At 35.1% G+C, this 25,942-nt stretch overlaps 1 protein-coding gene and 1 long non-coding RNA gene across 5 annotated transcripts in view; both read right to left on the bottom strand.

Annotated features, from left to right (window-relative positions):
• The window catches only part of Fbxl4 (F-box and leucine rich repeat protein 4), a 93,818-nt gene that overhangs the window by 39,777 nt on the left and 28,099 nt on the right, over positions 1 to 25,942 (bottom strand). For all 4 annotated transcript variants that reach the window (XR_010042027.1, XM_063233282.1, XM_063233283.1 and 1 more), the window contains 2 exons: positions 16,051 to 16,295; positions 8,372 to 8,585 (listed from right to left, as the gene is read on the bottom strand). Coding sequence is in view for 3 of the 4 variants with exons in the window: in XM_063233282.1 (XP_063089352.1) it covers positions 8,372 to 8,585; positions 16,051 to 16,295 (459 nt within the window). In the remaining variant the exon portion in view is untranslated. The remainder of the gene's footprint in view (positions 1 to 8,371; positions 8,586 to 16,050; positions 16,296 to 25,942) is intronic.
• Positions 9,515 to 16,044, bottom strand: LOC134472145 (uncharacterized). The gene is made up of 2 exons (XR_010042028.1): positions 12,656 to 16,044; positions 9,515 to 11,767 (listed from the first exon to the last, which is right to left on the bottom strand). It is a non-coding gene; the product is annotated as an uncharacterized LOC134472145 (long non-coding RNA).

The raw sequence follows: 25,942 nt of genomic DNA on the forward strand, positions 1-25,942 counted from the left end.
AGACCAAAGCAGGCTAAAATCACTCTGAACTAAGAATAATAGTATTGCTGGATTTCACGTCATGACACTCCGGAATCAGCACTGGGTACTGTAGTGCCTTTTCTTCCTTCAAAGTATTTGTTCATTTCATCACGTGTCATAAGATCAGTTCTCATAAACTGTTTATAGATTTTACGCAAGCACGAGTCTTAACATGTATTTCTTTCCTTTCTATATTAGAGGGAGAAACAGACAAAGCAAGACAGAACAAAACATATTCCTATAGACACATAAAACTAAAAAGACATATAAAACTGCTGCACAAGGAGTTCTATCATGGTTACCGTGTTGTCTCTTGTTATCATCAATAGAATTGGCCTTATCATCAGATATAGTATAATTGAATATATCAGTACATAACAGTATTAATAGAAATATAACTTTGTACATAGTGTAGAACTACAAAAACAGGTAGTAATCAAACCAGAATGGTTATCATAGTGAATGTCATTTTCAGTATAGTTGTCTATACTCTCAGACTTGATACTATCAACCTTAACAGTTTTGAATAAAATCTGTCAATAACAAACAGCAATCAAACAAATCAGATTTAACTAACATCAGTCATGATATAACAGTATAAATTATACAGAGATCCAGATTAAGTTAATAGGAAATTAAAGATGATTACTGTGCTATATCCTGATATTTTTGGGATAGCTGTCTGTGCCCTCAGAACTAGTGCTTGTATACAAACTGGGACAGAGTAAGTTCTATCTAAGCAGAGTGGTGCAAGTAATATGGGTTTTAATTCCTGATACACTATTAGCAATATCTTCTGCTGTCTAAAAATATTATTCCTCCCCTTTCACTCCCCCAGGGTGTACTGTGCATTTTTGGGTCTCCCCAATACCCTCAGTTTTATATGGGGGGGGGCAACCTGTTATTTACCTAAGTGATTCTGAACCTTCTCACTCCTGGACTTGATCTTGAGTTGTATTTCTTTACCTATTAAAGCCTGTCTTTTCAACCTATCCATAAATACTGGTCCAGTTGCCCCTATTACTCTCTGGTTCCCTATCACATAGAGTACTGTTTTCTCATATTTGATTCTTGGCCCATATACCCTTCTTCAGGTTAATTATGTTTCCTATAAAGAGCATCTCGGTGGACCCTACCGCTTGACCCACTCCACATTTAACTCTCTCTTGTTTTTCCTTAATGTAGCATATCTAGGCCATCTATGTTAGAAATTATATCCAATCTTCTCTGCCTCATTTCTGTTGTGCTCTTTTTCCATCGTTAGTTGTCTGTTTGTCTTCATTTCGCTTTCTGCTCCATTCATTGAGGCCTCTCTGCCACTGTTCCTGAAATCCTGGTACTTTTCTTTCTCTTTAGAATATCCTGCAGTATTCTTCGTAGAGTTGGATTGGTGGTTGTGAATTCCCCCAGTTCCTCTTCATCTTGGAAGCATCCTGTTTCTCCGTTAATTTCTAGAGACAATTTTTCAGAATACATCAATCTGGGCTGGAGGTTATTTTCTTTCAGGACTTGGAATACTTCGCTCTTCTCGATTTGATGGTGTGTGCTGAGAGGTGTTTCGTAATTCTGACAGGCTTTCCTTCGTAAGTAATCTGTTTCTTGTCTCTGACAGCTTTTAATATTCTGTTCTTATATTGGATTTCTGGGATCTTGATTATTATATGCCTGGTGTAGCTCTGTTTTGGTTGTAGGTGGCTGGAGTTCTGTGTGCCTCAGACATCATTTCCTTTTCCTATGTTTGGGAAGTTTTCCTTAATTATTCCTGTGAATATCCTTTGTAGTTCCTGTGTTTATACCCCTACTTCTTCATTCACATTCTTTATTCTTAAGTTATAGATCCTCTTGTCATCTTCTAGCCTTTGTATTGTTACTGCTTGTCTCCTTGTTATTTTAAAGAAATTTTTCCTTGCATGATCCCACATTGCAAACCTGTCCTCCAGTTCAGATAATTTATCCTTAGTTTCTTTCAAGCAGTTCTGCCAGCTTTTAATGGAGTTTTCAATTTCCTGGTAATCTCTTTGAATCTGCTTCATATATTCTATGTTTTTTTATATTCTCCATCAAATGGTTCTCCCCTTTTTTTTTTTTTTTGGTTCCTCCATTCTTCCACCTGTATCTTCTTGAGAGGTGCTTACCATTTCTTTTATTATCCTATTTATATTTTGCTTTACTTGGTTAAATATTTCACTTTTGAACTCGTCTGTGAGGTCCTGAAGATATCTCTTTATGTCCACTGGTGCCGTGTGTAATACTGCATGTTTGCTGTCCTCAATCTCCTTTGCATTTACCTTTCCTGGATCAATGTTCTCAGGGTTGGGGCTGGGCACCCTTTCTTCTTGCTTCCTCCTCTCATATTTTTTCCCCTTCCATACAGGTGTATATATGAGGCCTCACTTCCTTTCTTTGTTGGTTACAGTTCATCTGAAGCGCGCTGACTAGGTGCTCCTGCCTACTGCAGTGCACTATGGAGGTACAAACAGGGGTAGCGTATGCTGGGCCCTCCTCTCTGGGTCAGTCAACCTGCTGAGGACTTCACTGCATTAGGGTGCGCTGCCAGGCGTAGAGACTTGGTTTGGGCTAACCTATTGGGTCTCAGCCTGGGGCATGATCCAGGCCAAGCATACCCCACCAATCCCGATTGTGAAGGGAGCAGCTGACTGAAGTCACCACTGCTCCTTGTTCCTGCCAGTGTGCCCATCCCCAGAATGTCATCTGTTGGAGCCCCTTTTTCTGTGGATTGGTTTTATTCCTGTCACTCACCGCAGATCAATGCAAGCCCCCCCCCTCCCCAGCTCAGCTCTCAGTTTGGCTCACCGAGCACCAACCTCAGTGTGAGTGTGTCTCCAGTGAGTTGAAGCAGTGGGCTTTCAGTAGCTCGGTAAGCCTCAGCTGCACGAGTTCAAGTGCTGCAGTGGGAGCATCAAGCCTTTAGCTCTTCCAAGAGTAGCACCAGGACTGTACGTTTAATTGGTTTCTCTCAGCTTAGGTTGTTCCTGGGTCAGGTGGATCCATCTCCTTCTGTTTGGGACTCCTCACGCTGTATTATTTTTGGAATCTAAGTTGACTATCTCAGGGAACCTCTGTAGCCTGCTGTTATCTATCCACCTCTTTACCCTAGCCTAAACTTTTATCTACTCAACTCTAAAAGATTTACAAAATTCAGTTAAAAATTACTGTATCTACTAATCTATTTCACTAATTATTCTGAGGTCACACTTACGTAAATCTCACCTGGGGGGTATTTTTTCTAAAATGTCTCTTCCACATAGCACACCTTCTAGACAAGCACAACCAGATGCACCACAGGCAGCACTGGGCTTACAACACCCTTCTACTCTATATAACAGTACCTTGTTCTTCACTAGACACATATTTACTCTTCTGCACCTACTGCAACTCAAAAACATATGCCACTGGTCCTCTAAATAGCATATAGCTTATTTTGTGATTTTTTTGGTTGTTATAAGAAGACATTTATTATTTCTTTAATGAAGCAATTGGTCACTGCAATCCTAAACACGTGTGAAGAAATAAAAAGACCTCATGAAATAAATTGAGGAAACAAACAGAACAATATTTTACCATGCTCTATGGCTAAAAATGTTTTTTTGTTTGTTTGTTTTTTTGTTTTTTGGTACCATGGATTTTGGTACCTTGCAGTTGGCCAGGCAGGTGCTTATGCCACTGAGCTAAATCCCTAGCCCTTATGGCTAAAAATTTTGAAGAGTCATTTGTGGAATGGTGGCATCCCAGGATTTACCTACAAGCATATCAGGCAATTCTAGCAACACCACCTTTATTCTCCTGAGTTTTCATTGAGCAGTCAGGCTTGTAGCATGTCTGGCTATTACACCACTTAGTTATCACAACACATAATTTCATGTGCCTAAATTATTTCGACGATTATCTATTTTAATGCTGTTCATTACCAAAGTTCTTTACCATAGTTTAAAATCAAGAGCAGGCTTAAATCAGTCATTCTCTTGAAGTAGTTCATTCTGTATTGATTCTATAAACTTTCACTTAAATGTTTCTAAATGTAATTTGACTTTCAAAAATCAAGGCTTCAGACTAGAGTTGTTAATAATAACAACAAAGGACAAAAATTCCATTTCCCTGCAGAAGTTATCTGGGATTAGAAGATATTTATAAAATAGTACTTAACAGTTTATATTTTAGACTGAATTATAATGTATACATTAGTTACAATGTTATACTTCCTTAATTGCAAATAAGAAAAGGAATAAGTACTAAACAAATCACTGTTTTAGACAGAGGCATACAAGTTATTAGAATAACTTTTTCTAATAGTTATTAGAATAACTATTGATATTAGGTATCTTAGAATTTTACAATTTTTAATTACATCACTGAAACCAGAAGACCTGTAAATTCTTACTCCAAATATTGCTCTGTTCTGCTGCCCAACATGTTAATCTTTTGGCACATTAATTTTCATCTGTAAGATGGGAATACTATCTACTCTCACCGGCATAAATAATTTAATAATGCAAAATGTCTAGAACAGCAAACATATTCAGTAAGTCTCAAACTTTGAGCCCAAAATTTGGGTCTTAAAAATCCTCCAAAGTGCTTTTCACTATGTAAATGGACCTACTTACATCTTACAAAGGAACATGCCTGTACTATGTTTATTAATATAAGTTATATATACCCACATAAAATGTAACTATCATATAAATGTGACTTCTATGAGGGTAATATTCTACAATGCATGAATATTTTGTAATATAATTTTTGCTTATTCTGAACTTTTGTAGGGTTTAGGAAAAATGAGTAATCTGTAATTCTTTTAAAATACTCTCACCCACGAAGTTCAAATTCACATCTTTTTCTCTTCATATATTTTCTTAGAGCAATCAAAGACATCTGAAACCAACTGCTATGCTTTCTTTCAACAGAGTCTTTGACATCTGAACATACTTCCAATGGTTATCTGAAAGGTTTACAGAGAAATCAGTCTTCTAAATCTTATCTTCTCATTCTATTTGATCCTACAGACAACATCATTAAGTGCAGGATTCAAGGGGTGTGAGTATGAAAGGAAAAAGGAATATTTATGCTTATTTTGTTTTCCATGATTGACTTAGCTAAGGCACAAGGTGAGTGTTATAGACTGACATGAATGTTTTCACTCTTCTCTAAGTTATGTTGGTGAATTTTTCTCAATTTGAATTTGTTATTTATGCTATATAATAATTTTTTTTATTTTATTGTAAGTCAAGTATAGATCAATGCAAATTAATTTTATAGATTTTTCTACATATCTAATACCAGAAAAAACTGTACAGCATATGATTTTTACATTGTTTTGGTTTAATAAGAACTGAGGAAATAACAGAGTAGTACCCAAGTTTCATTTAACCCATCTGTATAATTACTCTATATCTATATGTAACTAACTGAGGGACATTACAGTTGATGCTATCCAGACTTAGACACCTGTGTATAAACTTTCCACTTGGCATGTGAAATCTCACCCTCATCAATCACACTGCTTAAAATGTACTGTCATATCCTGTCAATCTCTTAAGGCAAACATAAGCAAACTATAGATTAACGATTCTCTAATAATTAGATAATGTGTAACATTTCAGAAACATCTGATAGGATATATTTTCACAAATTATCACAAATGTAAGATGTCTAGCAAGATTGGTTTTTATCTATTTTTCTTCTCAAGAATTCACATAATTATGTTGTACTTCACCTTAAAGTTCAACTATCAAAAAAACTAAAAATGAGGTGTTATCTTAGTCACTATAAACACCAACAAGACAGTAAGGTACCAATGAAAAACAAGTGCAGTATAATTTAGAACAGACACCAAGAAAAGCAGCTAACAATTTTACACCTAGACAAATAGTGAATCATTTCAAAACAGATCAATGAAAACACTGGCAATCTTTAAAATAGTATTCGAGGATTGAAGTTCTTTCATTTTACAAATAAAAACTGAGAATCTGAGACTATATCATAACCTAGATTACTAAACGGGCTCTAACTAGAATCGTGGTCTTCTTTCCAGGTTTCCCTCTTTACCATTTTACCTATTAAGCTAAACATTTTTCCCCAAATTGAGAATAATGTATTTGTTACAACCTCTCATATTCACACACTTTCAGTTTTCTGTAGATTAGAACAAAAGCTACATGCTTTAAAAAAAAAAAGGCTAAATGTCCTTAGCTTTCTGTAAGTGAATGTATCTAACAGATAATTTCTACTTATTTAAGTTATTGTAATATAGTTATTGCCCTCAATTCACCCTGCTAACCTCTCATAACCCCAGTCCCAAACCTAATAAAATAGAACAAAAAAGAAAACCATAGCTCAGTATCATCAAAAATAGCAAATGTAAAAAATACAAGTATAAACCCTGATTCAGTTTTTTACTATGAAGCATGTACCGTTATAGATATTTTATATATATTAAATCATTAATACTCACAATAACCCCTCAAAAATGTACCATCATTGTCCTTACTTGATAGAGGAAAAATTACAGGGAGCTAGAAAACTTCCTCAAGCTAACCCAATTAGTAACAGATAATGGTAGCAGACATATCCAAGCAGTTTGGCTCCAAAATATCAGGAAATCAATTTAGTTATGCATTAAACTAAAAACATACAGAAATTGGGGGTTGGCTGTACATAGCTTTGTGATAGGTACATGCTTTATATGAGCAAGGCCCTGGTTCTATAATACCAAAAATAAAACAACAAACAAACCCATATAGGGATTACTCAGCAATGCAAGGACTGTATATCAAAGAAGACTTTAAATTTAATGTGATATAGAACTTTTAGAAAATATTCTTCATTAAATAAGGCTTTTATAGACTACTTATTAGAAAGTAACACCAAATAACATTTTAAATAAACATTTAATAAGGTACACAGATGCTAAATGAACACATTTTTAAAAATCTGGATTTTTCTTTACACTAACAATAACTAGTTAAAATTAAATGGAAAAACAGTAACAACTGAAAGCATAACATTCAATGAACAATTTAACCCAAAAAACTTAGTATCTCAGTGAAGAAAATTGCAACAGGTCCTTAGATGTAAAAAACGACCTTCATGAACAGATGAGAAGCCTTACTAGAGAGCAAAATGAAATATAATGAATGTACTTCTAATAAAATCCCTGCTGAAAGATATATCTGGAAGAATAAATACACTGCACAAGGATTTACACCAAAAGTGTTTGCAAAAAACAGAGAGGATGATCTTCCCCTCCAGATAATAAAACACACCGCAAATCACCATATTCATTGTTACTATCACTACCTACAACCTTCACAAGCAACATTATATACATGTATACATATATATAATATATATATTCCTTGCAAAAATTCAATGAGATCTATATTTTTACTATCTGGACTTTAGAAATAAGGAAACTGATGTACTTAGAAGCTAGTACTTTTAACATTAAAAACAGGCAATGGCACTAGATGCGGAAGTCACTCATGTACAATCTGGAAGCCATCTTTAAAATATTAATGAGCTAAAAAAATATTAAAATGTTTCAGAAGCTGGAAAAACATTCAAGAACAGAAAGCAAGCCAACATGCCTGTAACAGAGGAGAAAAGAATATATAACAGAAAATGGACATTTACTGCAGGGTCCTAAGCACATGCTCTTCGAACTCAACAATACTACTTTGAGGACTCTATGCTGCAGCAGTAGCAGCGTATATTTAAACCACATACAGAAGAAGGTTACCGCTAGATAGTGTGTGAGAGAAAAACTGCTGGAAAAACCAGATGCTCATCACTCGGATGATACCAACTAGACAGTGGACAGCACAGAGTCCAGCAGTACACGTACTTATCTGGGAAGATGTACTACAGATACTGAGTGAAAAAAGCAAGGCAACTAATATATATGACATGATTTCATTTTTTAAAAATGAGACTTGTGAACCATGGTATGAGGAATTTAAACCTCTGAATCTAATTTCCAATTTGTTTTCTCCCTTCCCAAGTAGATGTCATCCAATGTATTAAACCCCCTTCTTTCTATAATTGTCTCTGCCAGCATTTCAGCTCACCTCAACCCACCCCTACTTTCTTTACCTAAACACAGCACAGTACCTCAAACATTTTAAGAGTGCAAACAAGAACATTTCCTTGTAATTTAAAAACATAACAGATTCTAGCATTAAAATGACCAAATTAGCTCTGAGGATCTTAGAGTAGTAAGATGGTGCCAAAATTTTTACCTTAAAATCAGAAATCACATTATTATAACAATTAAGGAAACTATAATATTCAGTGGACTACCACGCTAGGAAAGACATAAATGAGTTATTCTTACCTCTATTTTTGTTCGATACAGAACAAGTCGTTTAAGACTGCATAATTTGGCAATGTGGTTGAAAGCTTGAGGTGGTAATTTATCACAGGATGAGAGATTTAACTCTTGCAGATTTGGACACATCTCAGAAATAACCTCCAAGCATGTTTCATTAAGGAAATGACTGCAAGATAATTCAAGGCGTACTAATTCAGATCCACAAACCTTCAGAAATCTGTAAAAACAATGTACCATGAGTTTTATAAAATTAAAAAAATCTTATTACAACAATTTTAAAACTGTATCAACTCTAAGAAGACATACTTAAAAGAACAGAATTCTATTAGAGAAAATACAGAAAAACTGTGTCTCTTAAATTCTCACTCATTGCATGCTGAAATATGAATGGTTAGGCTAAAATAAATCAACTGGAGAAGATAAAGTAAAATCATATAATAGAAAAAGTCAGCTAAGGCCATATTGAAAGCTAAGAAAATAGAAAGTATATTTCTCCCACTTACCTGTTATTCACATCTGAGTTTGTAAAGCCCCAAACAAAACATAAAACTTAATACTCTTGGAAGATACAACCACCTTAATCATATGCAGTACTGAGTAATACATTTTGTACAGTAAACACAAAATGACAGCCTTAACTGAATATTCTCAAGACAAATCAAACCAACCCTTTCAAGTCAGAACATTTCTAGGTTGGTTTAACTCCACTGTTGTGTAATATGCTCCTTTACCTGTTACTAATATTTAATAACTGGACTGCTCTAGAAATAATCTACGGTGATGGACATGAAATATTTTATCACAGTAAAAATAACTGTATTAATCTTAGTTATACTGCCGTTGGGGAAAAACCAGTCTATAACAATTGAAAATAACTTAGAAGCATGAATCTAGGCCTATGTGACTATGAAGTTTTATCAACTAAGGAACTTGAACCCCTAAATAATACAACAATTATCCTTGTCTCATTCTCTTGATGATAATCTTGCCCATCAGTGTCACATGAACAATGTTAGCACTATTAATTTACGTCTGTTTTTTGCTAAATAATTTAAAAACTGACAAATAGGCATATCAAGTAAAACTGAACTCAGGTTATCTGTGTAAATAAAAGAATTAACACTGTGCTGGAAGTCAAAAGATGAATTTCCTTTTCCTTCCCTCCTCTTTTTTTCCCGTGTTCTATTACTTTCTAGCAGTGACCTGGTACAGCACACTTACTTAAGTCTCAGCATTTCCTCAGCTCTAACAGGCAGACTGAACAATACTTACAATGCTGCTTCATGGTTCCAAAAGTCAGTAATACATGAAAGTTGGCAAAGATCAAAGCAGCTCAAAAGTATTAAGATACAAGTTAAATCTCAGCTACCTCACATTTAAAAAACAACAAAATTCAATTACTACAGAGTTAAATACTGCAAATAACCCCACTGCCCACACATTTTACTTACACTTGAACACCCATTTAGTTTTAATCCACTGCAGTGTGCGTTCCGCTCGCCCTAAATGCACTCTCCTTTTAACTGCTCTGTCACCACATGTATCACATGACTTATCTGTGACATCTCACACAGTTACGCACTCTTTTCTTCAGTTTCTGAGGCTGTGATCCCTCTCCTGGATCTTCTTCACTGCAAACAGTAGTTCTCACAACTGTTTCCTTTGCTACTTGTATTAGCTAAGCTGCAGTCTGCATTAAACAATCATCAGTCACTCACTCAGCCAAGTGTTTACCGGGTTTCCACTATGACCCAGGCAGCAGCCTCAGCACCGAAGAAACGAAATCCCTGCTCTCAGCACGCAAAGCTTACTTTGGTTAGTGCTGGAGACTAGAAACAAAGAAATGAGTAAAATAAATAGCATAGTAAGGAATGAAAGCTGCCATCAGGGAAATCAAAGCACGGAAGGCCAACAGGAAATGTGTCAGCGGAGCCTCGTGTGGGGATCTGTGTGAAGGAAATGAGAGCACGTGTGGAGTAGGGCAGGGCATTTCAGGCAACAGGAACACCAGGCACTTTAGTACGGGGGACGTTGCCAAGAGTGAAACAGCAGTATGGAAGGTGATGGAAGAGTGTGAGAGGAGGGAGAAATGAGCAGACCAGAGAGGCAGGACAGCAGTTCACATAACATACATCACTATCAAGACTTGGCTTTTGAGAGAGACGGAATTCTCAGTCATCAGAAGTTTGTGTTTCACCAGGATGACTGTGGATTTTGTACAAAGATTGAGAGTAACAGGAGTAAAAACCATCAAAATACCACTGCAACATTCAAGAAAGAGAAGACAGTGCAACAGATCCAAATGACAGTCCCAAATTTGCAGATAAAATACTCAGATTCTGGACCTATTTCAAAGATAGACAATGTGTGCTAAATGATGACATATCTCCAACAACAATGAACGAAGCTCTAACATCATCTATTTCCTACCCATTATCTTTCTCATAAACATAATTTCCTTATTATTTTTTATACAGAGTTGGGGGGGTTGCTTTGTTTTGTTTTGTTTTGTTTTGTTTTGTGTACCTGGGATTGAACTTACAACCTTGCACTTAAGAGGCAGGCATTCGTGCCACTGAGCTATATCCCCTGCATATGGAGTTTAAAAGTTATCTCAACTCTTGTGGCAACCGAAACAGATCCTTGGAGTATGCAGTACTGAGTACAACATCAGGCACATAAAAACATTTAATAAGAGTTAACTGAATGACTCTTCTAACTATAAAAAATACACTGCATAAACATAATCCTCCTTTATTCTTGAACTAAGTTCCAGTGACTAACAGTATTTTACCTATAGTAGGGGCAAACTACCTCTGGAAAACATGATGACATTAACATTTGACCTTACCTGACAGTAAACAAGTAGTTTTGCAGTTTCTCATTTATAAGCTAGCAATATAAAAAGATACAGCATTTCAGATAATTAAAAAAATACCTAATTTTATAACTAAAAGTAGTTGCTGACTTTAAAAGTGAACATATAAACTCTCAGAATTAGAAGATTTAGAGATCTTATCTCTTTGCGGGCTTCACTATTGGGGTGAAGCATTCTAATCTGCACTTCTTTTTCGTATTTCACTTAAAGTGACTTGACATTCCTTTTGCTCTTTACTCTCATGTATGAACCTTTCCTCTCCAAAGAATTTACACTGCTATCCATTCAATCATTAGAAAGCCAACATTAATAGAGTAGAAAACTTCAGACAGATTTAATGTTAGAATTTGAAAACACAGTAAAGACAATAATCATACTATACTAGTAAGAATTATTTTTCTTTGTTGAGGTTCTTACATTGTGTATTTTCCCTCTGAGTGGATTATTTGCCCAATACACTTATATTCTTTCTTCTTTACTTGATAAGATGTATACCACCTTCTTTTTATAATATCTGCATCCTAAGAAAGCAGAAGCAGCAGCAGACTCAGTTAGCCGAACATACTTGTTTCTTTAATGCACCGCATGGAAGTTTTATTTTAATATAAAGTTAGATATGTTTTCGTCTTGGTCACTATTTATCCATCTCAACTGTGACATGCATTGCTTGAAAGGAAAACTACAGCTTTCCTGCAGCTACTCATGCTACATTGTGAATTCTCATAAAGCACTTCTTGATACTGAGGTTTTTATGAGGAGACCTACGTTCAGATGAACAATTCTGACTGGTGTCTCCAGATCTGATAAAAAGAGTCTCTGGAGGGAGAAATACAATGATACCTTAGGAGCTAACTGATTTGTCCAGAGGAATACAAGTATGTAAGAAATAATTTACTAACTGGTAACTTGCAGCCTAAAATAATTAACATCACACAAATGAACAATTTAATCTGGTTTTACTCAATCTCAAAATGAAAGACTAATCCTCACACCTGCCTGATGCATAAAGCTAACAGGAAACTTGAACATAAATATCCATGACCTCTGATTGTTAATCTTCTGTTTTTTTAGCTTCCCCTCACTGAATCTTTAAGAAAGTGTATTTAAGGTAAGATTAATTTCAAATAATCTGCTCCAAAATAATGCCATTAAAAACCTTCCTGATCATAGTGTGTAGTCTACTTTTTAGGATTTGACAATCTAAGACCAAGTGTACAGAATATAGTCAAGCAATTGAAAAAACACATGAATGGAAAAATAGCTCTTTGTGCTATGAAACTACAACTGTTTGAAAATGTCTACCAAGGTTCTTGAATCTACAAAGTTATCCAAGAATGTTTCCTGAAGTAACAAATATAAACTACTTAGAATAAGTAATAGGTTAGAAAAATGGTAATAGGAAAATCTACCTTTTGGACAGTATGATGTGATTAAACTTTAAAACACAAACAGGCAGGCAGGCAAAGAAATATCCAAGACTTTGGAGAACTATATTACAAAAGAAAAGAGTAATTATAACAGATAAGATTTTAGTAAGTAGTGATATGCCTGAGCATTACCCCACATTGCAAATTACAAATCTATGGCTGCAGTAGAATCATGACAACTGATTAAGAGTTTTATGTTCTCTTTATTCCAATTTAATGTTTCTCTGCTATTTTGAATACAAACTGCTAAAAAGTTCTTAAAATCTGGTGAAATATATCTAATCTTCATAAGGTTTTCAGTTAATAAAAATAAGCTTCATGAAATTTTACCCAAAGACTTGCTCAAAAAGCAGCTCATCACCACTGGTTTCTAGTTTTAAAACATATCTTTTTTTTCTTTAAAGTATTATAAATAAGTCTTGTTCACAGTAATAAGCATAAATAGACCATACTTATTCATAGATTACTCATTAATAATCAAGCCATGAATATGTATTATTTATTCTGGGAATGCACCTTCAAGCCAGAATGACTGTCAATTCAGCAGTTAAGTCAAGGGGGGTCAACAGCAATCACCAAATGAAACTCCCATCTGCCTCCACCTCCCCAATTTTTCCTGTTTCTGTTATTTAAACTTTTTCTTAATGAGAACATTTGCTATGTAAAGGAATGCTAGCAAAATGCATTGTTTTTCTGGCTAAAAATTTGGCAAATTAAATTTACATATATAGTTTTGTTTATCACGCCCACAGTAACTGCCCTGGTGTGAACTGAAAAACAGAAGAACTTATGAGAAAGTAGACTGGAACTCTCACTCTGCAAAAGATACTTGCTCATTATAATCTATAATTTTAAAAATACCACAGAGTTTTCCTCTCACAACTGATGCATCTTCTCTTGGACCCAAGAAAACCACACAAAGAGTTTTAAAAATGCAATACTACCTTTACATTTTACTCATCACCACAATCCTATGTAGCACATTATGAAAGAAGCTGGATGCCAGCCATTTATTACCAGTATTTTCCTTAACTTCTACAATCATTAGTTGCTGCCTTATTTGATTTCTAGAAACATTGCAAAGGATATGTTTACATATTTGTCTTTATATTTTTAGCTTCTCTATAGAAGGAACTGTATCATGTATTTCACATATCTACATCGTCTGAATACCATCTCTTGCACTCAAATGGTGAAAACACTTAGTATTAATTCCTAATGATAAACACTGGAAATAGAGCTGCAAGAATAACTGAATACCCTGAAGGTCTTTATAATGTAAAATAATGTTTACTGGCACAATTCTTCTACCTGTCTCACATTCAGTTGGTCTCAGTTTATGATCAATAGCGTTCTACTCAGCCATCATTAGCTTCAGGTCTTCATGGTCCTATTAGCAGAGAGGAAAATGTGCACATGAAGTATGTGTGCTTGCAGCAGAGAGAAGTGGAAAAAAGGACAACATAATCGGGGAGGGGTTAGGCAATGACCTCAAAGTCTAGAGTGTTGGCATGCCGTGTACTTTGAGCTAAAGCACAAGAGACTGTCTTGAACCCAAGGCAGTCTTGAACCCAAGGTTTCTTTTTCCTCTCCTTTTGTCTCTTACCTCTTGTTCTCCCCTAAAGCAAATCACAAAAACAGAATTATTCTTCTCTAAGACAGGTCATAAAAACCAGAACTTCTTTTCCCCAAACCAAGTCGTAAACTCTAAACATATTACTCTAAATTTCCCCTGCCTTTCTTCCTAGGAGCTGGCTATAAAGAAATTCTATGACCTACCCCATAGGAGGTTTTAAAACTCCCAATCCAGAGAGGTCCCGCTCTACACTCAGGAGGAAGAAATGCTACAACACAGATGCAAGAAGGACCTAATCAGGTGAGCCCTCCTCCATTCACTGTGTCACAATTAGGTCACACATGCTTTGTTCAGCCGTATTGCTACATGCCTGCCTGGCCCTGCTTCTTCAAACCTAGACATAAAACCAGATGGTTTCTCCTACATCTGTAAGTCTTTTTTGTGAAAGCTCTCGTACCATCCATAACTGCGATTAAGCAAAATTGTTAACCTATTTCTTGGTAACTTGTCTTTTAATATAGGGGGTACCAGTTGTACCCTTTATGATGGAGAGAAAAGGGATCACCCTCTCTCTGTCTCTACAATTTGTTCCACTGGATAGCCACCGTATGTCCAGCAATAAGCCTTTCCCCTGGACCTATCTCTGGGAGAAAAAAAAAAAAAAAACCCAGTGCACGCATGCTTTTAACATGTGCTGTGGACCATTATTGTTTGTATTTATCTTTAGATTTGATGCATAAATTATCAGAATTAGCATTCTGAGCATACTGTCACTATTTCACACACTTTGATGTCATTCCAATCTAATGATATCAAATCTTTCCTTCTGGAACATCTGTATTATAGTACATCTGTATTATAATCTGTGGCAAAGGAAAATAAGGAACTATATATAAACTTCTAACTCATAAACCACTATACAACAATGTACCCACTACAGGGTACCCAGATGTAGGGATAGGCACAGTTCATTTTTAGTTTCTAAAAATATGATAAAGGAGTATTCATTCAGTCTATGCCATCCCATCCTGAACACACTTGATCTCGTCTGATCTCAAAAGGAGTACTCATTCATTAAAAGGTATTTTCCCCAAACTTTATTCTCCTTTATTTAACCTCTGAAAATGATGAGCTTACATGTACCATAAAATGGAAACAACTCTTACCAAGGTTAAGAGAAAAACACCTGTTTGTATCACAAGAAAAATTACTATGGCATTACTAAATGATTATACACTTGCACAAGATTTCAAATGTTTAACAGGTGACATTTAATAGTAAGGAGACTAAATGCTTAAATAGAAAGGAGCAGAAACACCTGGGAAGGTCTGCAAGTGTGGTCGTCTCGTTAGCATGCAATTGCATTTTCAACATCATTAGTTCAAATGAGCTTCTAAATTTGGGTGATGTATTGCACATGTAATTAAGATTTAATTAAAAATGCTCCATAATAAATTGTTTTCCATTTCTGACAAATCACATTAGAGAGGTAGATTTTGATTTGGAAATAGTTTTTTAAATGTGTTAATCATCCGTGCTGAAAATAAGAGAAACAAAAAAAGGAGTTCTTTAGAAAGTCACTTGGGATTTAAAAAAGTAAGAGGTACAGGATACAATTCCCTTAAGAAGTTTAGCTGAAAAGGATGGTAAAATTCCCCCATTATTTATAAATAAGTAGCACCATTCTGAATACAAATTATATTTCTTTATTTCTGTAAGATACAGTATGTAACTTTAAACTTTTATTATGAAAATTATTATTTAAAAAATTATTAAAACCTTAACCAGTCTTTGCACTAACCTGCTAAACCCTGAAACAGAGATGAAGCCCCTATTTCCAGTCCAAGATAAATTAAGCCATTGGACAAGAGTGCATCGAGCCTGTAGAAACTCTAACGAAGTATCATTTAGTTTCGCCCAGTATGGCTGCAGGTTGAGGTGGATGTATTGCAGAGGATCGCAGCAATGCTGGTTCAGTAGTTTGCAAGTCTGTGCTAATCTACACAGGTCTGGTAGTGTAAGATGATTCACAATCAGCTGAATGAGCTACACAAAGCAGAAACCAAGAACAAGAGTGAAAACAGTATCACTGTAGTATAATAAAGGACAGTGTTATTCTTATTGTTTACTAGTACATTTTAATTATACATAATGATCAGTTTCATCATAGGGACTTTGTACTTGTAGGTTACTTATCTCATTTCCTTCCCCCCACCCATATCCTTAACCTCACCTTCAAACCCCTCTTCCCCTCCTTATTTACGAAAACTTTATTTCCTTTATCTTTAAATAGTAAATAAATCAAAATTCAACAAAAATATCCCAGTGGGGAAGAAACCACACATACAGAACTACGTTTCAAACTGTTAAAGTTCTTGGCTCAGTTGACAGTTTATTTTCTTGTGCACAACATATTTTGGTAATCTATTGAATAAAAGAATTTTTCATACACTCAGCATTTACTACATTCCAGGAACTGGTGATATATAAGACAGTTTCCACTCCCAAGTTTCTCACAGTAGAGAGAAATTAATAGGTACAATGACGTGTTTTAATAGAGTTGGTAGACGTATACAATCCTAGTATAGCCTAAAAGTATACAAGACACAGACCTAACTCCAAAGTGAAAGTGTACTTGTACCATGAAGGTCCAGCTTTGAAGGATGAGAGAAAAGGTGAAAACAGAGGAGCTTGGATTTACCATAAAAGCAATGAGGAGAGCTGAAAAGATTAACCATGCGGTAGAAGATGAGACTTCTGTTTCAGAAAGATCATCATAGGAGTGCTATAGAACAAAAGTAGGCAGAAAGAGAAACCAGCCAGAAAACTCATGCAAAATTGCAGGAAAGAAAAAAAAAATGTCTGTTTAAAGCAGCTACAGTAATGACAAAGTAATAAATATATGTAAAAATTATTAACAAGATGGAATCAAAAAGATCTTTATGTCTGACCAAAATGGTCTCCTGGAACTAGTCCAAAATCTGTTTTCTTTTCAAAGGAGAACAGCTGCATTTTTCTTTTTTTAACTAGTTTTCAAACAACTGTTGGCAGGCAGGGCAAACAAAGAAACACAGGAAAAAGACAGGGAACCAGCAAAAGGAAAATAACTTGAAAAAGGTAAGCCAATACATAACCATTACAACCATCATGTAAACAGTCTCAACTCTCCAATCAAAGAAACAGATTGGCACAATGGATCAAAATGAACATCCAACAATATGCTGCATTCAAGAAACACATTTAAATCAAAACAAAATTCACAGACTAAACGTTAAAAGACGGAAAACAATTCTCAAACAATGCCACAGAAAACCAGAAAAAAGCAGTGGTAGCTACTCGATTTGCAGACAATGTAAACTTTAAACCAAACTGATCAAAAGAGACAAAGATACATATAGGAAAACTCCAAGAAGAGATAGCAATAATAAATATATAGGCAGCAACCCTTGGTATACCCAACCCCATAACAAATATTAACAAACATAAAAACCAAATAAGCATTAACACAATTGTAGTGGGGACCCTTAATATCCCACTCTCACAAATAGATAGGTCAACTAGAAAAAAAAAAAGAAATATCAGAATTAAACCAAGCCTGTGAACAAATGGACTCATAGATGTCTACATTCTTCTCAGCTGCACACGGGATGTTTTCCAAAATAGAACACATAAAACATGCACACTATCTGATCATAGCACAATGAAACTGGAAATCAGCAAAAGGAATCACAAAAACTACACAAACACATGGAAATTAAATAACATCTTTCTGAACAACCAATGGGTCACGAAAGAAATTAAAGATAAAATTAAACAGTATATACAATTAAATGATAATGTATACAACATACTGAAACTTACATGATGCAATGAAAACGGTCCTATGAGGGAAATTTACAGCAAGGAACTTTCACATCAGGAAAATAGAATGAACTCAAATAAACAACTTAATATTGAACCTCAAGCTTATAGAAAGAGAAGAATAAATCAAACCCAAAGATAAAGAAATTAATACAGTTGAGACTAAGAAAATAATACAAAGAATCAATAAGTCAATGAACCAAAAAGTTGATTTTTTGAAAGAATAAATAAAATTGATAAAACCATTAGCCAACCTCATCAAAAAGAGGAAGGAGCAAACACAAATTCAAGCAATTAGGAATGAAAAATAGGGAAATCACAATGGATCCTATAGAAATCCAGAAGACTATTAACATCTACTATAAGAATCTGTATTCTAATAAGATGGAAAACAAATGAAATGGATAGATTCCTAGACAAAATCAAATTACCTAAACTAAATCAAGATATTAAAAATTTTAAATCAGTGAGGTTGAAAATGTAACAAAATACCTACTAAAAAAGAAAAGCTCAAGACCTGACAAATTCACTGTTAAATTATACAAGAAATTTAGAAAAGAATTAATGTCACTAATGCTGAAACTCTTAAAGGAAACTAAAGGGAAGCAAGACTTCCAAAAACATTCCTGGAAACAAGTACTGTAGATTCTAAAAACAGAGAAGAACCCAACCAAAAAAAACCCACTACAGGTGAATCTCCCTAATGAATATAGATACAAAAATCCTTACTTTGTTACTGACAAATAGAATGCACTAAATCATCAAGATTATGTACATTATGACCAAGTAGGATTCATCCCAGGGATACAGGGATGGCTCAACAAATGTAAATCAATAAATATAGTATACTATATTAACAGAGCCAAAGACAAAAATCACTTGATCTTCTCAATAGATGTAGAAAAAGCTTTTGATAAAGTCCACACCCATTCATGATAAAAAAAAAACTATTGAGAATTGGAATATATGGTCTTTACCTCAATCTGATAAAAGCTATCTACAACAAATCAATAGCTAACATCATACTAAATGGTCAAAAACTGGAAGCTTTCACTCTAAAATCAGGAACAAGACAAGGATGTCCACTACTACACTCCTACTCAAAATAGTTCTAGAAATACTACTAGAGCAACTGGTGAGAATACGCAAGTAAAGGAATAGGATAGGAAAACAAGAAATTAAATTACCATTATTTGCAGGTGACATGATATTCTACATAGAAGACCCAAAAAATCCACCAAAAGACTTGTAGACTTAATAACCAAATTCAGTAGTATAGCTGGATAAAAGTCAACACTCACAAATTAGTAGTATTCCTATACACAAGTAACAAGCAAAGTCACACAGAGAGAAATTACCCTTTACAGTAGCAGCCAAAAAAATGCATTCAAAAAATGCAATACTTAGGACTCAGTTTAACAAAGGATGTAAAATAGCCATATATTGAAAATTATAATACTCTGAAAAAGGAGATAGAAGAGGCTATCAGAAAATGGAAAGGTATTTCCTGCTCATGGATAGGAAGAACCAACATAATGAAAATGACCCTACTACCAAAACTGTTACACATATTTAATTCAATTCCAATCAAAATACTATTAGCTTGCCTCAGAGAACTAGAGAAACCATTCCTAAAATTCATTTAGAACTAGAAGAAATCTAGAACAGCAAAGCAATCCTGGGCAACAAAAGCAAATTAGAGGAGAATCATAATCCCTGACCTGAAATTATACCAAAAAACTACTGTGATAAAATCAGCATGGGACTGGCAAAAAAAAAACAAACCCAGACCCGAGAATTAGAGGAACAGAATGGAAGATGGAGCTCCATTTCTAAACACTCAGTCACCTGATCTTTAACAAAGGAGCCAAACAAGCCAAGAAAGACTGATACTTCAATAAACGGTGCTAGAAAAACTCTTTTCACATGCCAATGAATAAAATCAGACCTATGTCTATCACCATGCTGTAAACTAAACTCAAAATGCATCAAACATTTAAATATTAAAACAGAAACACTAAATCTACTGGAAGAGAAAACAGCAATCTGGAAGACACAGGTGGAGGCAGAAACTTCATGAACAAAAGCCAGACAGCACAGAAAACACATCAAAGAATCAACACTTAGGATCTCATTAAAGTTTTGCACAACAAAAGAAATCATCAGTAGAGTGAAAACACAACATACAGAGTGGGAAATAAAGTACAGCCAGATGTTCTTCAAAGAATTTAAATCTAAAACATATAAAGAATTGAAAAGAATCAGGACCCACAAATTCAAAGACCTAATCCAAAAATGGGCATCTGCATGCGAGGAACTGGGCTGCCAGAGGTGAATTCAAGCACACCAGCTTGGGCCCCGTGAGAGTACTCAAGGATTTCAAAGAAAGAGACAATATGGTAACTACTTTTAGGTTAGGATTATCTGGTGGTGAAACACTATTCTGCTTAAATGGTTATGTTTTGATCTGCGCTGTTTCGTTGTTATGCCCTCTTTTATCTCAATCTCCACTCCATTATTTACTTTTTTATCTTTATCCTTTTAATTAAAGGAAAAAAATAGCAGGATATATTATAGTAACCCACTTTGACTTTTCATTACCTTGATTTAAAGCCCTGTATTACTCTCACCATCTGGTTTTTAACTGATGTTCCCCTATTCTGTTTTGCTGGATAGTATCAGGTTCGAAAGTTTAGGCATCAGCTGTGAAGATAATGAGATTCATTATGACGCCCATTCTTGTTGACTTTTATCTACTTTTGAAGACCTACAATGTCTCCAATGTTTTGGTTTTGTCGGTTTTATTCTTTACTGTTTTGTTCAATTATATTATAACTAACGATATAGGCAATTCTATTAGAGATAGCGGGAGGCATTATGGTAACCATTGTTGATCACCTTGTATTATGTTTTTACATTATCTATTATGTCCACCCTTTTGACTTGACCAATTCTGTTCTGTTATGTCACATTTGGTTTTACTCTCTTCCAAAAAAGTAATAAGAACCGTGGGAGCAATGAAACCCAAAATGTGTAATAGTCATGGTACAAAAGAGAGGAAAAGAAAGTGCTCCAAACTATATAACTGCATGTATATTTAAGTGTATAAGATAGAAAATGATATCACAGAGTTTTATTGGATCAATGAACAGAACTGTTTGCAGTATCATTGATGGAATGTCCACTTTACAAGCTTTAATTTTGTGACTTGAACAATTATTTCTAAGATGACAATATGTAATCCATTAACTAGTGATTTCCTACTGTTCATTTTTTTTCTGTAAATCTGTATAACTTGTACTCTTTCCCTGCTTTTTTTTCTTTTCTCCTTAAATAAAATTTTTTTAAAAAGATAAAAAAAAAAAAAAAAAAGAACACCACTGGGAGCAGTTAAGGACCCACCCAGCTTCCAGCAACTCTACACTGGGCTCAGCAGGTTTCCAGGCCTCAACCAGTGACCTTCTTTCAATTCAAGTAACTGAGGCTGCCAAAAGTAAATTGTAGCACAACAGCACCAGCCTGGGGAGAGTTTCACATCAAAACTCCCAGTGGTTAAGTGCCCACCCAGCTTCCAGTCACACTAGACTAGGCTTGGGAGGTTTGGCAGCCCAACTAGACCACACCAAGCAACCTTCTTCAATCAGGGGAGGCTGAGGGGCATGTGAAATGAGTTTCAGCTTATTGGTGCTTGCCTGAGGAGCATGTTGGACCACCACCCACAGTGGTTAGGAGCCCACCCAGCTTCCTGGAGCACTGGAGGTGGCACAGGAGGTCCTGTGGGCCTCACTGGAACACACTCAGCAACCTCCATTCAGTCCCAGGGGCTGAAGGCATGGGATACGATTTCTAACACACCCAAGGGAAGCTTTGGAACATGACTTGAACCACTAAAATATAGGAAAATGACAAGATGAAAGGACAAAATGTCAGCCCAACCCAAGAAATGCTAGGAGCTATGCACACAGAAGAAAATATATGCCATACACCTGAAATACCAGAAATAATAGCAAATGAAATAAAGAAGCAACTCCAAGAAGCTTTAAAGGAATTCAAACTAGAAATCATCTCCCAGGAAAAAGAAGAAATGATAAAAGTAATGAAGAGATGCTGAACACACCTAAAGAAGACACAGTTAAAAAATCAGAGGAACAAAACAAAACGATAGAAACCCTGGATGAACAGTTTAAGAAACAAACAGAATACATGAAGCAGATTCAAAGCAATATACAAGAAATCAAAAATTCCATTGAAAGTTGTCAAAACCACCTCAATGAAAGTGAAGATAGAATTTCAGACCTCAAAGACAAGATTGCAGCTAGTGAACAGGAAAGAAAAGATCTTTTAAAAATAACAAGGAATCAGGAAATAACAATCAACAGCTGCAAGATGATGCAAAGAAAAGCAATGTAAGATTGATAGGGATAAATGAAAAAGAAGGGGACAACTCAAATGATATCAACAGGCTATTTACAAAATTAATAGCTGAAAATTTCCCAAACATGAGAATAGAAATGGACATACAGATTAGTAAAGCATATAGAACTTCAAATAGTCATAACCAAAATAAAACTACATCCAAATATACAATAATCACCATCTCAGAAATACAACATAAGAATTAGAATATCAAAAGCTGTAAGAGAGAAAAGACAGATCACCCATAAAGGAAAACCTATCAGAATGACAACAGACTTCTCAACACAAACAATAAAGTCAAGAAGAGCACAGAGCAAAATATTTCAGATCATAAAAGAACATGAGTTCCACCCTAGACTGATGTACCCTGAAAAACTGTATTTCAAAATGGAAGGAGAAATAAGATACTTCCATGACAAAGAACAGCTGAAGAACTTCATGATCACCAAAGCAACCCTGTAAAGAATACTGGCAGACAGTCTAGCTATACATAGGAAAAAAAGCACTAAGCAAGGCAGACAAAACAAAATAGAAAGATAAAGATGCAACAGCAGAAAGATAACATGTCAACAATAAATCCATATATAAAAGTTATAACCATTAATGTAAATGCTCTCAATTGACGAATTAAAAGAAACAGACTGGCAGAATGGATCAAGTAACAACATATACTGTCTTCAAGAAATGCATCTAACCAAAAAGGAAACTCATAGACTGAAAATCAAAGGATGAAAAACAATACTTCATGCAAAGGAACCCCCCAAAAAAGCAGGGGTGGCTATTCTGTTTGCAGACAATGTGAACTTCAAACCAAGAACGATTCGAAGAGATAAAGAAGGTCACTACATACTAGTTAGGGGAAAACTTAAAAAGAGGAAGAGATAACAATCTTAAATACATATGCACCAAATTCCAGAGCACCCAGTTATACAAAGCAAGTATTAACAGAAATGAATAATCAAATAAGCAATAACACAATTATAACAGGAGACCTTAACACACCACTGACACCAAGGGACAGATCAACCAGACAGAAAATCAGCAAAGAAATAACAGAACTGAATCACACCTGTGAACAAATGGACCTGATAGACATATACAGTGTGTTCCATCCAACAACATCCGAATATACATTCTTCTCAGCAGTACATGTGACAGTCTCTAAAACAGACCATATACTAGCCCACAGAACATATTTAAATAAATGCAAAAGAGATGAAATTATCCCATGCATGTTATCAGATCATAGTGCCATGAAACTAGAAATTAATAATAAAAGAAACTGCAAAAACCCCACAAACACATGGAAATTGAATAATACACTCTTGAACAATCAGTGGGTCACAAGGGAAATTAAAGAAGAAATTAAACAATACTTACAAGCAAATAATACTACAAATACAACTTACTGGAATCTGTGCGATGCAATGAAAGCTGTCCTTAGAGGAAAATTTATTGCACTGAGTTCCCACATCAGGAAAGCAGAACCAAAGCAAACCTGCTGCTACACCTCAAACATCTAGAAAAAGAAGAGCAAGTCAAGCCCAAAGCCAGGGAGGAAATTATAAAAATCAGAGCAGAAATTAATGCAATAGAGACTAAGGAAACAATCCAAAGAATCAATGAATAAAAGCATTGGTTCTTTGAAAGAATAAAATTGATAAGCCCCTAGCCAACCTTATTAAAAAAAGAAAAGAAAAAGCTCGAATTCATGCAATAAGGAATTAAAAAGGTGAAATCACTACAGACTCTGTGGAAATACAGAAGCTCATCAATATCTATTTCAAAAACCTCTAGTCTCATATGTTCGATACACAGAAGAAATAGACAGATTCCTAGAAACATATGAAGTACCAAAGCTGGGTCAAGAAGATGTAAACTGCTGAATAGCCCAAATTGTACTAATGAAATTGAAAATGTAATTAAGTCCTTACCTACAAAGAAGAGCCCAGACCCAGATGGATTCACTGCAGAATTCTACAAGAAATACAAAGAAGACCTAATGCCGACACTCCTCAAACTATTCAATGAAACTGAAAGGGAAGCAATCCTTCCTAAGTCATTCCTGGAAGCAAATATTACTGTATTACCAAAACCTGAGAAAGAATCAACTAGAAAAGAGAACTATAGTCCAATCTCCCTAATGAACACAGATGTAAAAATCCTCAATAAAATATTGGCAAATACGATGCAGCAAATCATCAAGAAGATTATACACCATGACCAAGTGGGATTCATCCCAGGAATGGTTCAACAGGGATGGTTCAACATATGTTAAATCAATAAATATAATCAACCATATCAATAAAGCCAAAAGTAAGAATCACATGATCATTTTCTATAGATGCAAAAAAAGATCTTGATAAAGTCCAACACTCATTCATGATAAGAACCTTACAAAAAATTGGAATAGATGGTCTTTACCTCAATATGGTAAAGGCTGTCTATGACAAACCAACGGCCAGCATCATATTAAATGGCCAAAAACTGAAGGCCTTTTTCTTAAATCAGGCACAAGACAAGGATGTCTCTTATCACCACTCCTATTCAACATAGTGCTGGAAATATTAGCCAGAGCAATTAGACAAGAGAGAAATAAAAGGAGTAAAGATAAGAAAATAAGGGGGCTGGGGATTTAGCTCAGCGGCATAAGCGCCTGCCTTGCAAGCAGGCAGTCGTGAGTTCGATCCCCGGTACTGATAAAAAGGAAAAAGACAAAAAAAAAAAAAAAAAAAAAAAAAAAAGATAGGAAAATAGGAAGTTAAATTATCATCATTTGCAGATGACATGATACTCTACATAGAAGACCCCCAAAACTCCATTGAAAGACTCCTAGATATAATAAATAAATTCAGCAATGTAGCTGGATACAAAATTACTAGCATTCCTGTACACTAACAACAAAATCACTGAGACAGAAATAAGAGAAGCCACCCTCTTCACACTAGCATACAAAAAAATGAAATACTTAGGAATTAATCTAACGAAAGAAGTGAAAGATCTATACAGGGAAAATTATAATACCCTGGAAAAAGTAATCGAAGAGGACCTCAGAAAACACAAAGACATTCCTTGTTCATGGATAGGAAGAATAAATATCGTGAAAATGGCCATTCTCCCAAACCTGTTATACAGATTCAATGCAATCCCAATGAAAATACCATCAACATACCTCCTAGATCTAGAGATATCACTCCTACAATTCATCTGGAACCAGAAGAGATCTAGAATAGCAAAGGCAATTCTAAGCAGCAAAGGCAAGGCAGGAGGCATCACAATCCCTGACTTAAAGTTATACTACAAAGCTACCTGTAATAAAATCAACATGGTACTGGAATAAACACAGATCTGAAGATCACTGGTATAGATTACACGATACAACCACAACTACCGACACAATCAAGTACGTTATCTTT

The sequence above is a fragment of the Cavia porcellus genome, unplaced genomic scaffold (assembly GCF_034190915.1).
Source record: "Cavia porcellus strain 051 isolate PalLab524CR breed Dunkin Hartley unplaced genomic scaffold, mCavPor4.1 scaffold_22, whole genome shotgun sequence".
Taxonomy (NCBI): Eukaryota; Metazoa; Chordata; class Mammalia; order Rodentia; family Caviidae; genus Cavia; species Cavia porcellus.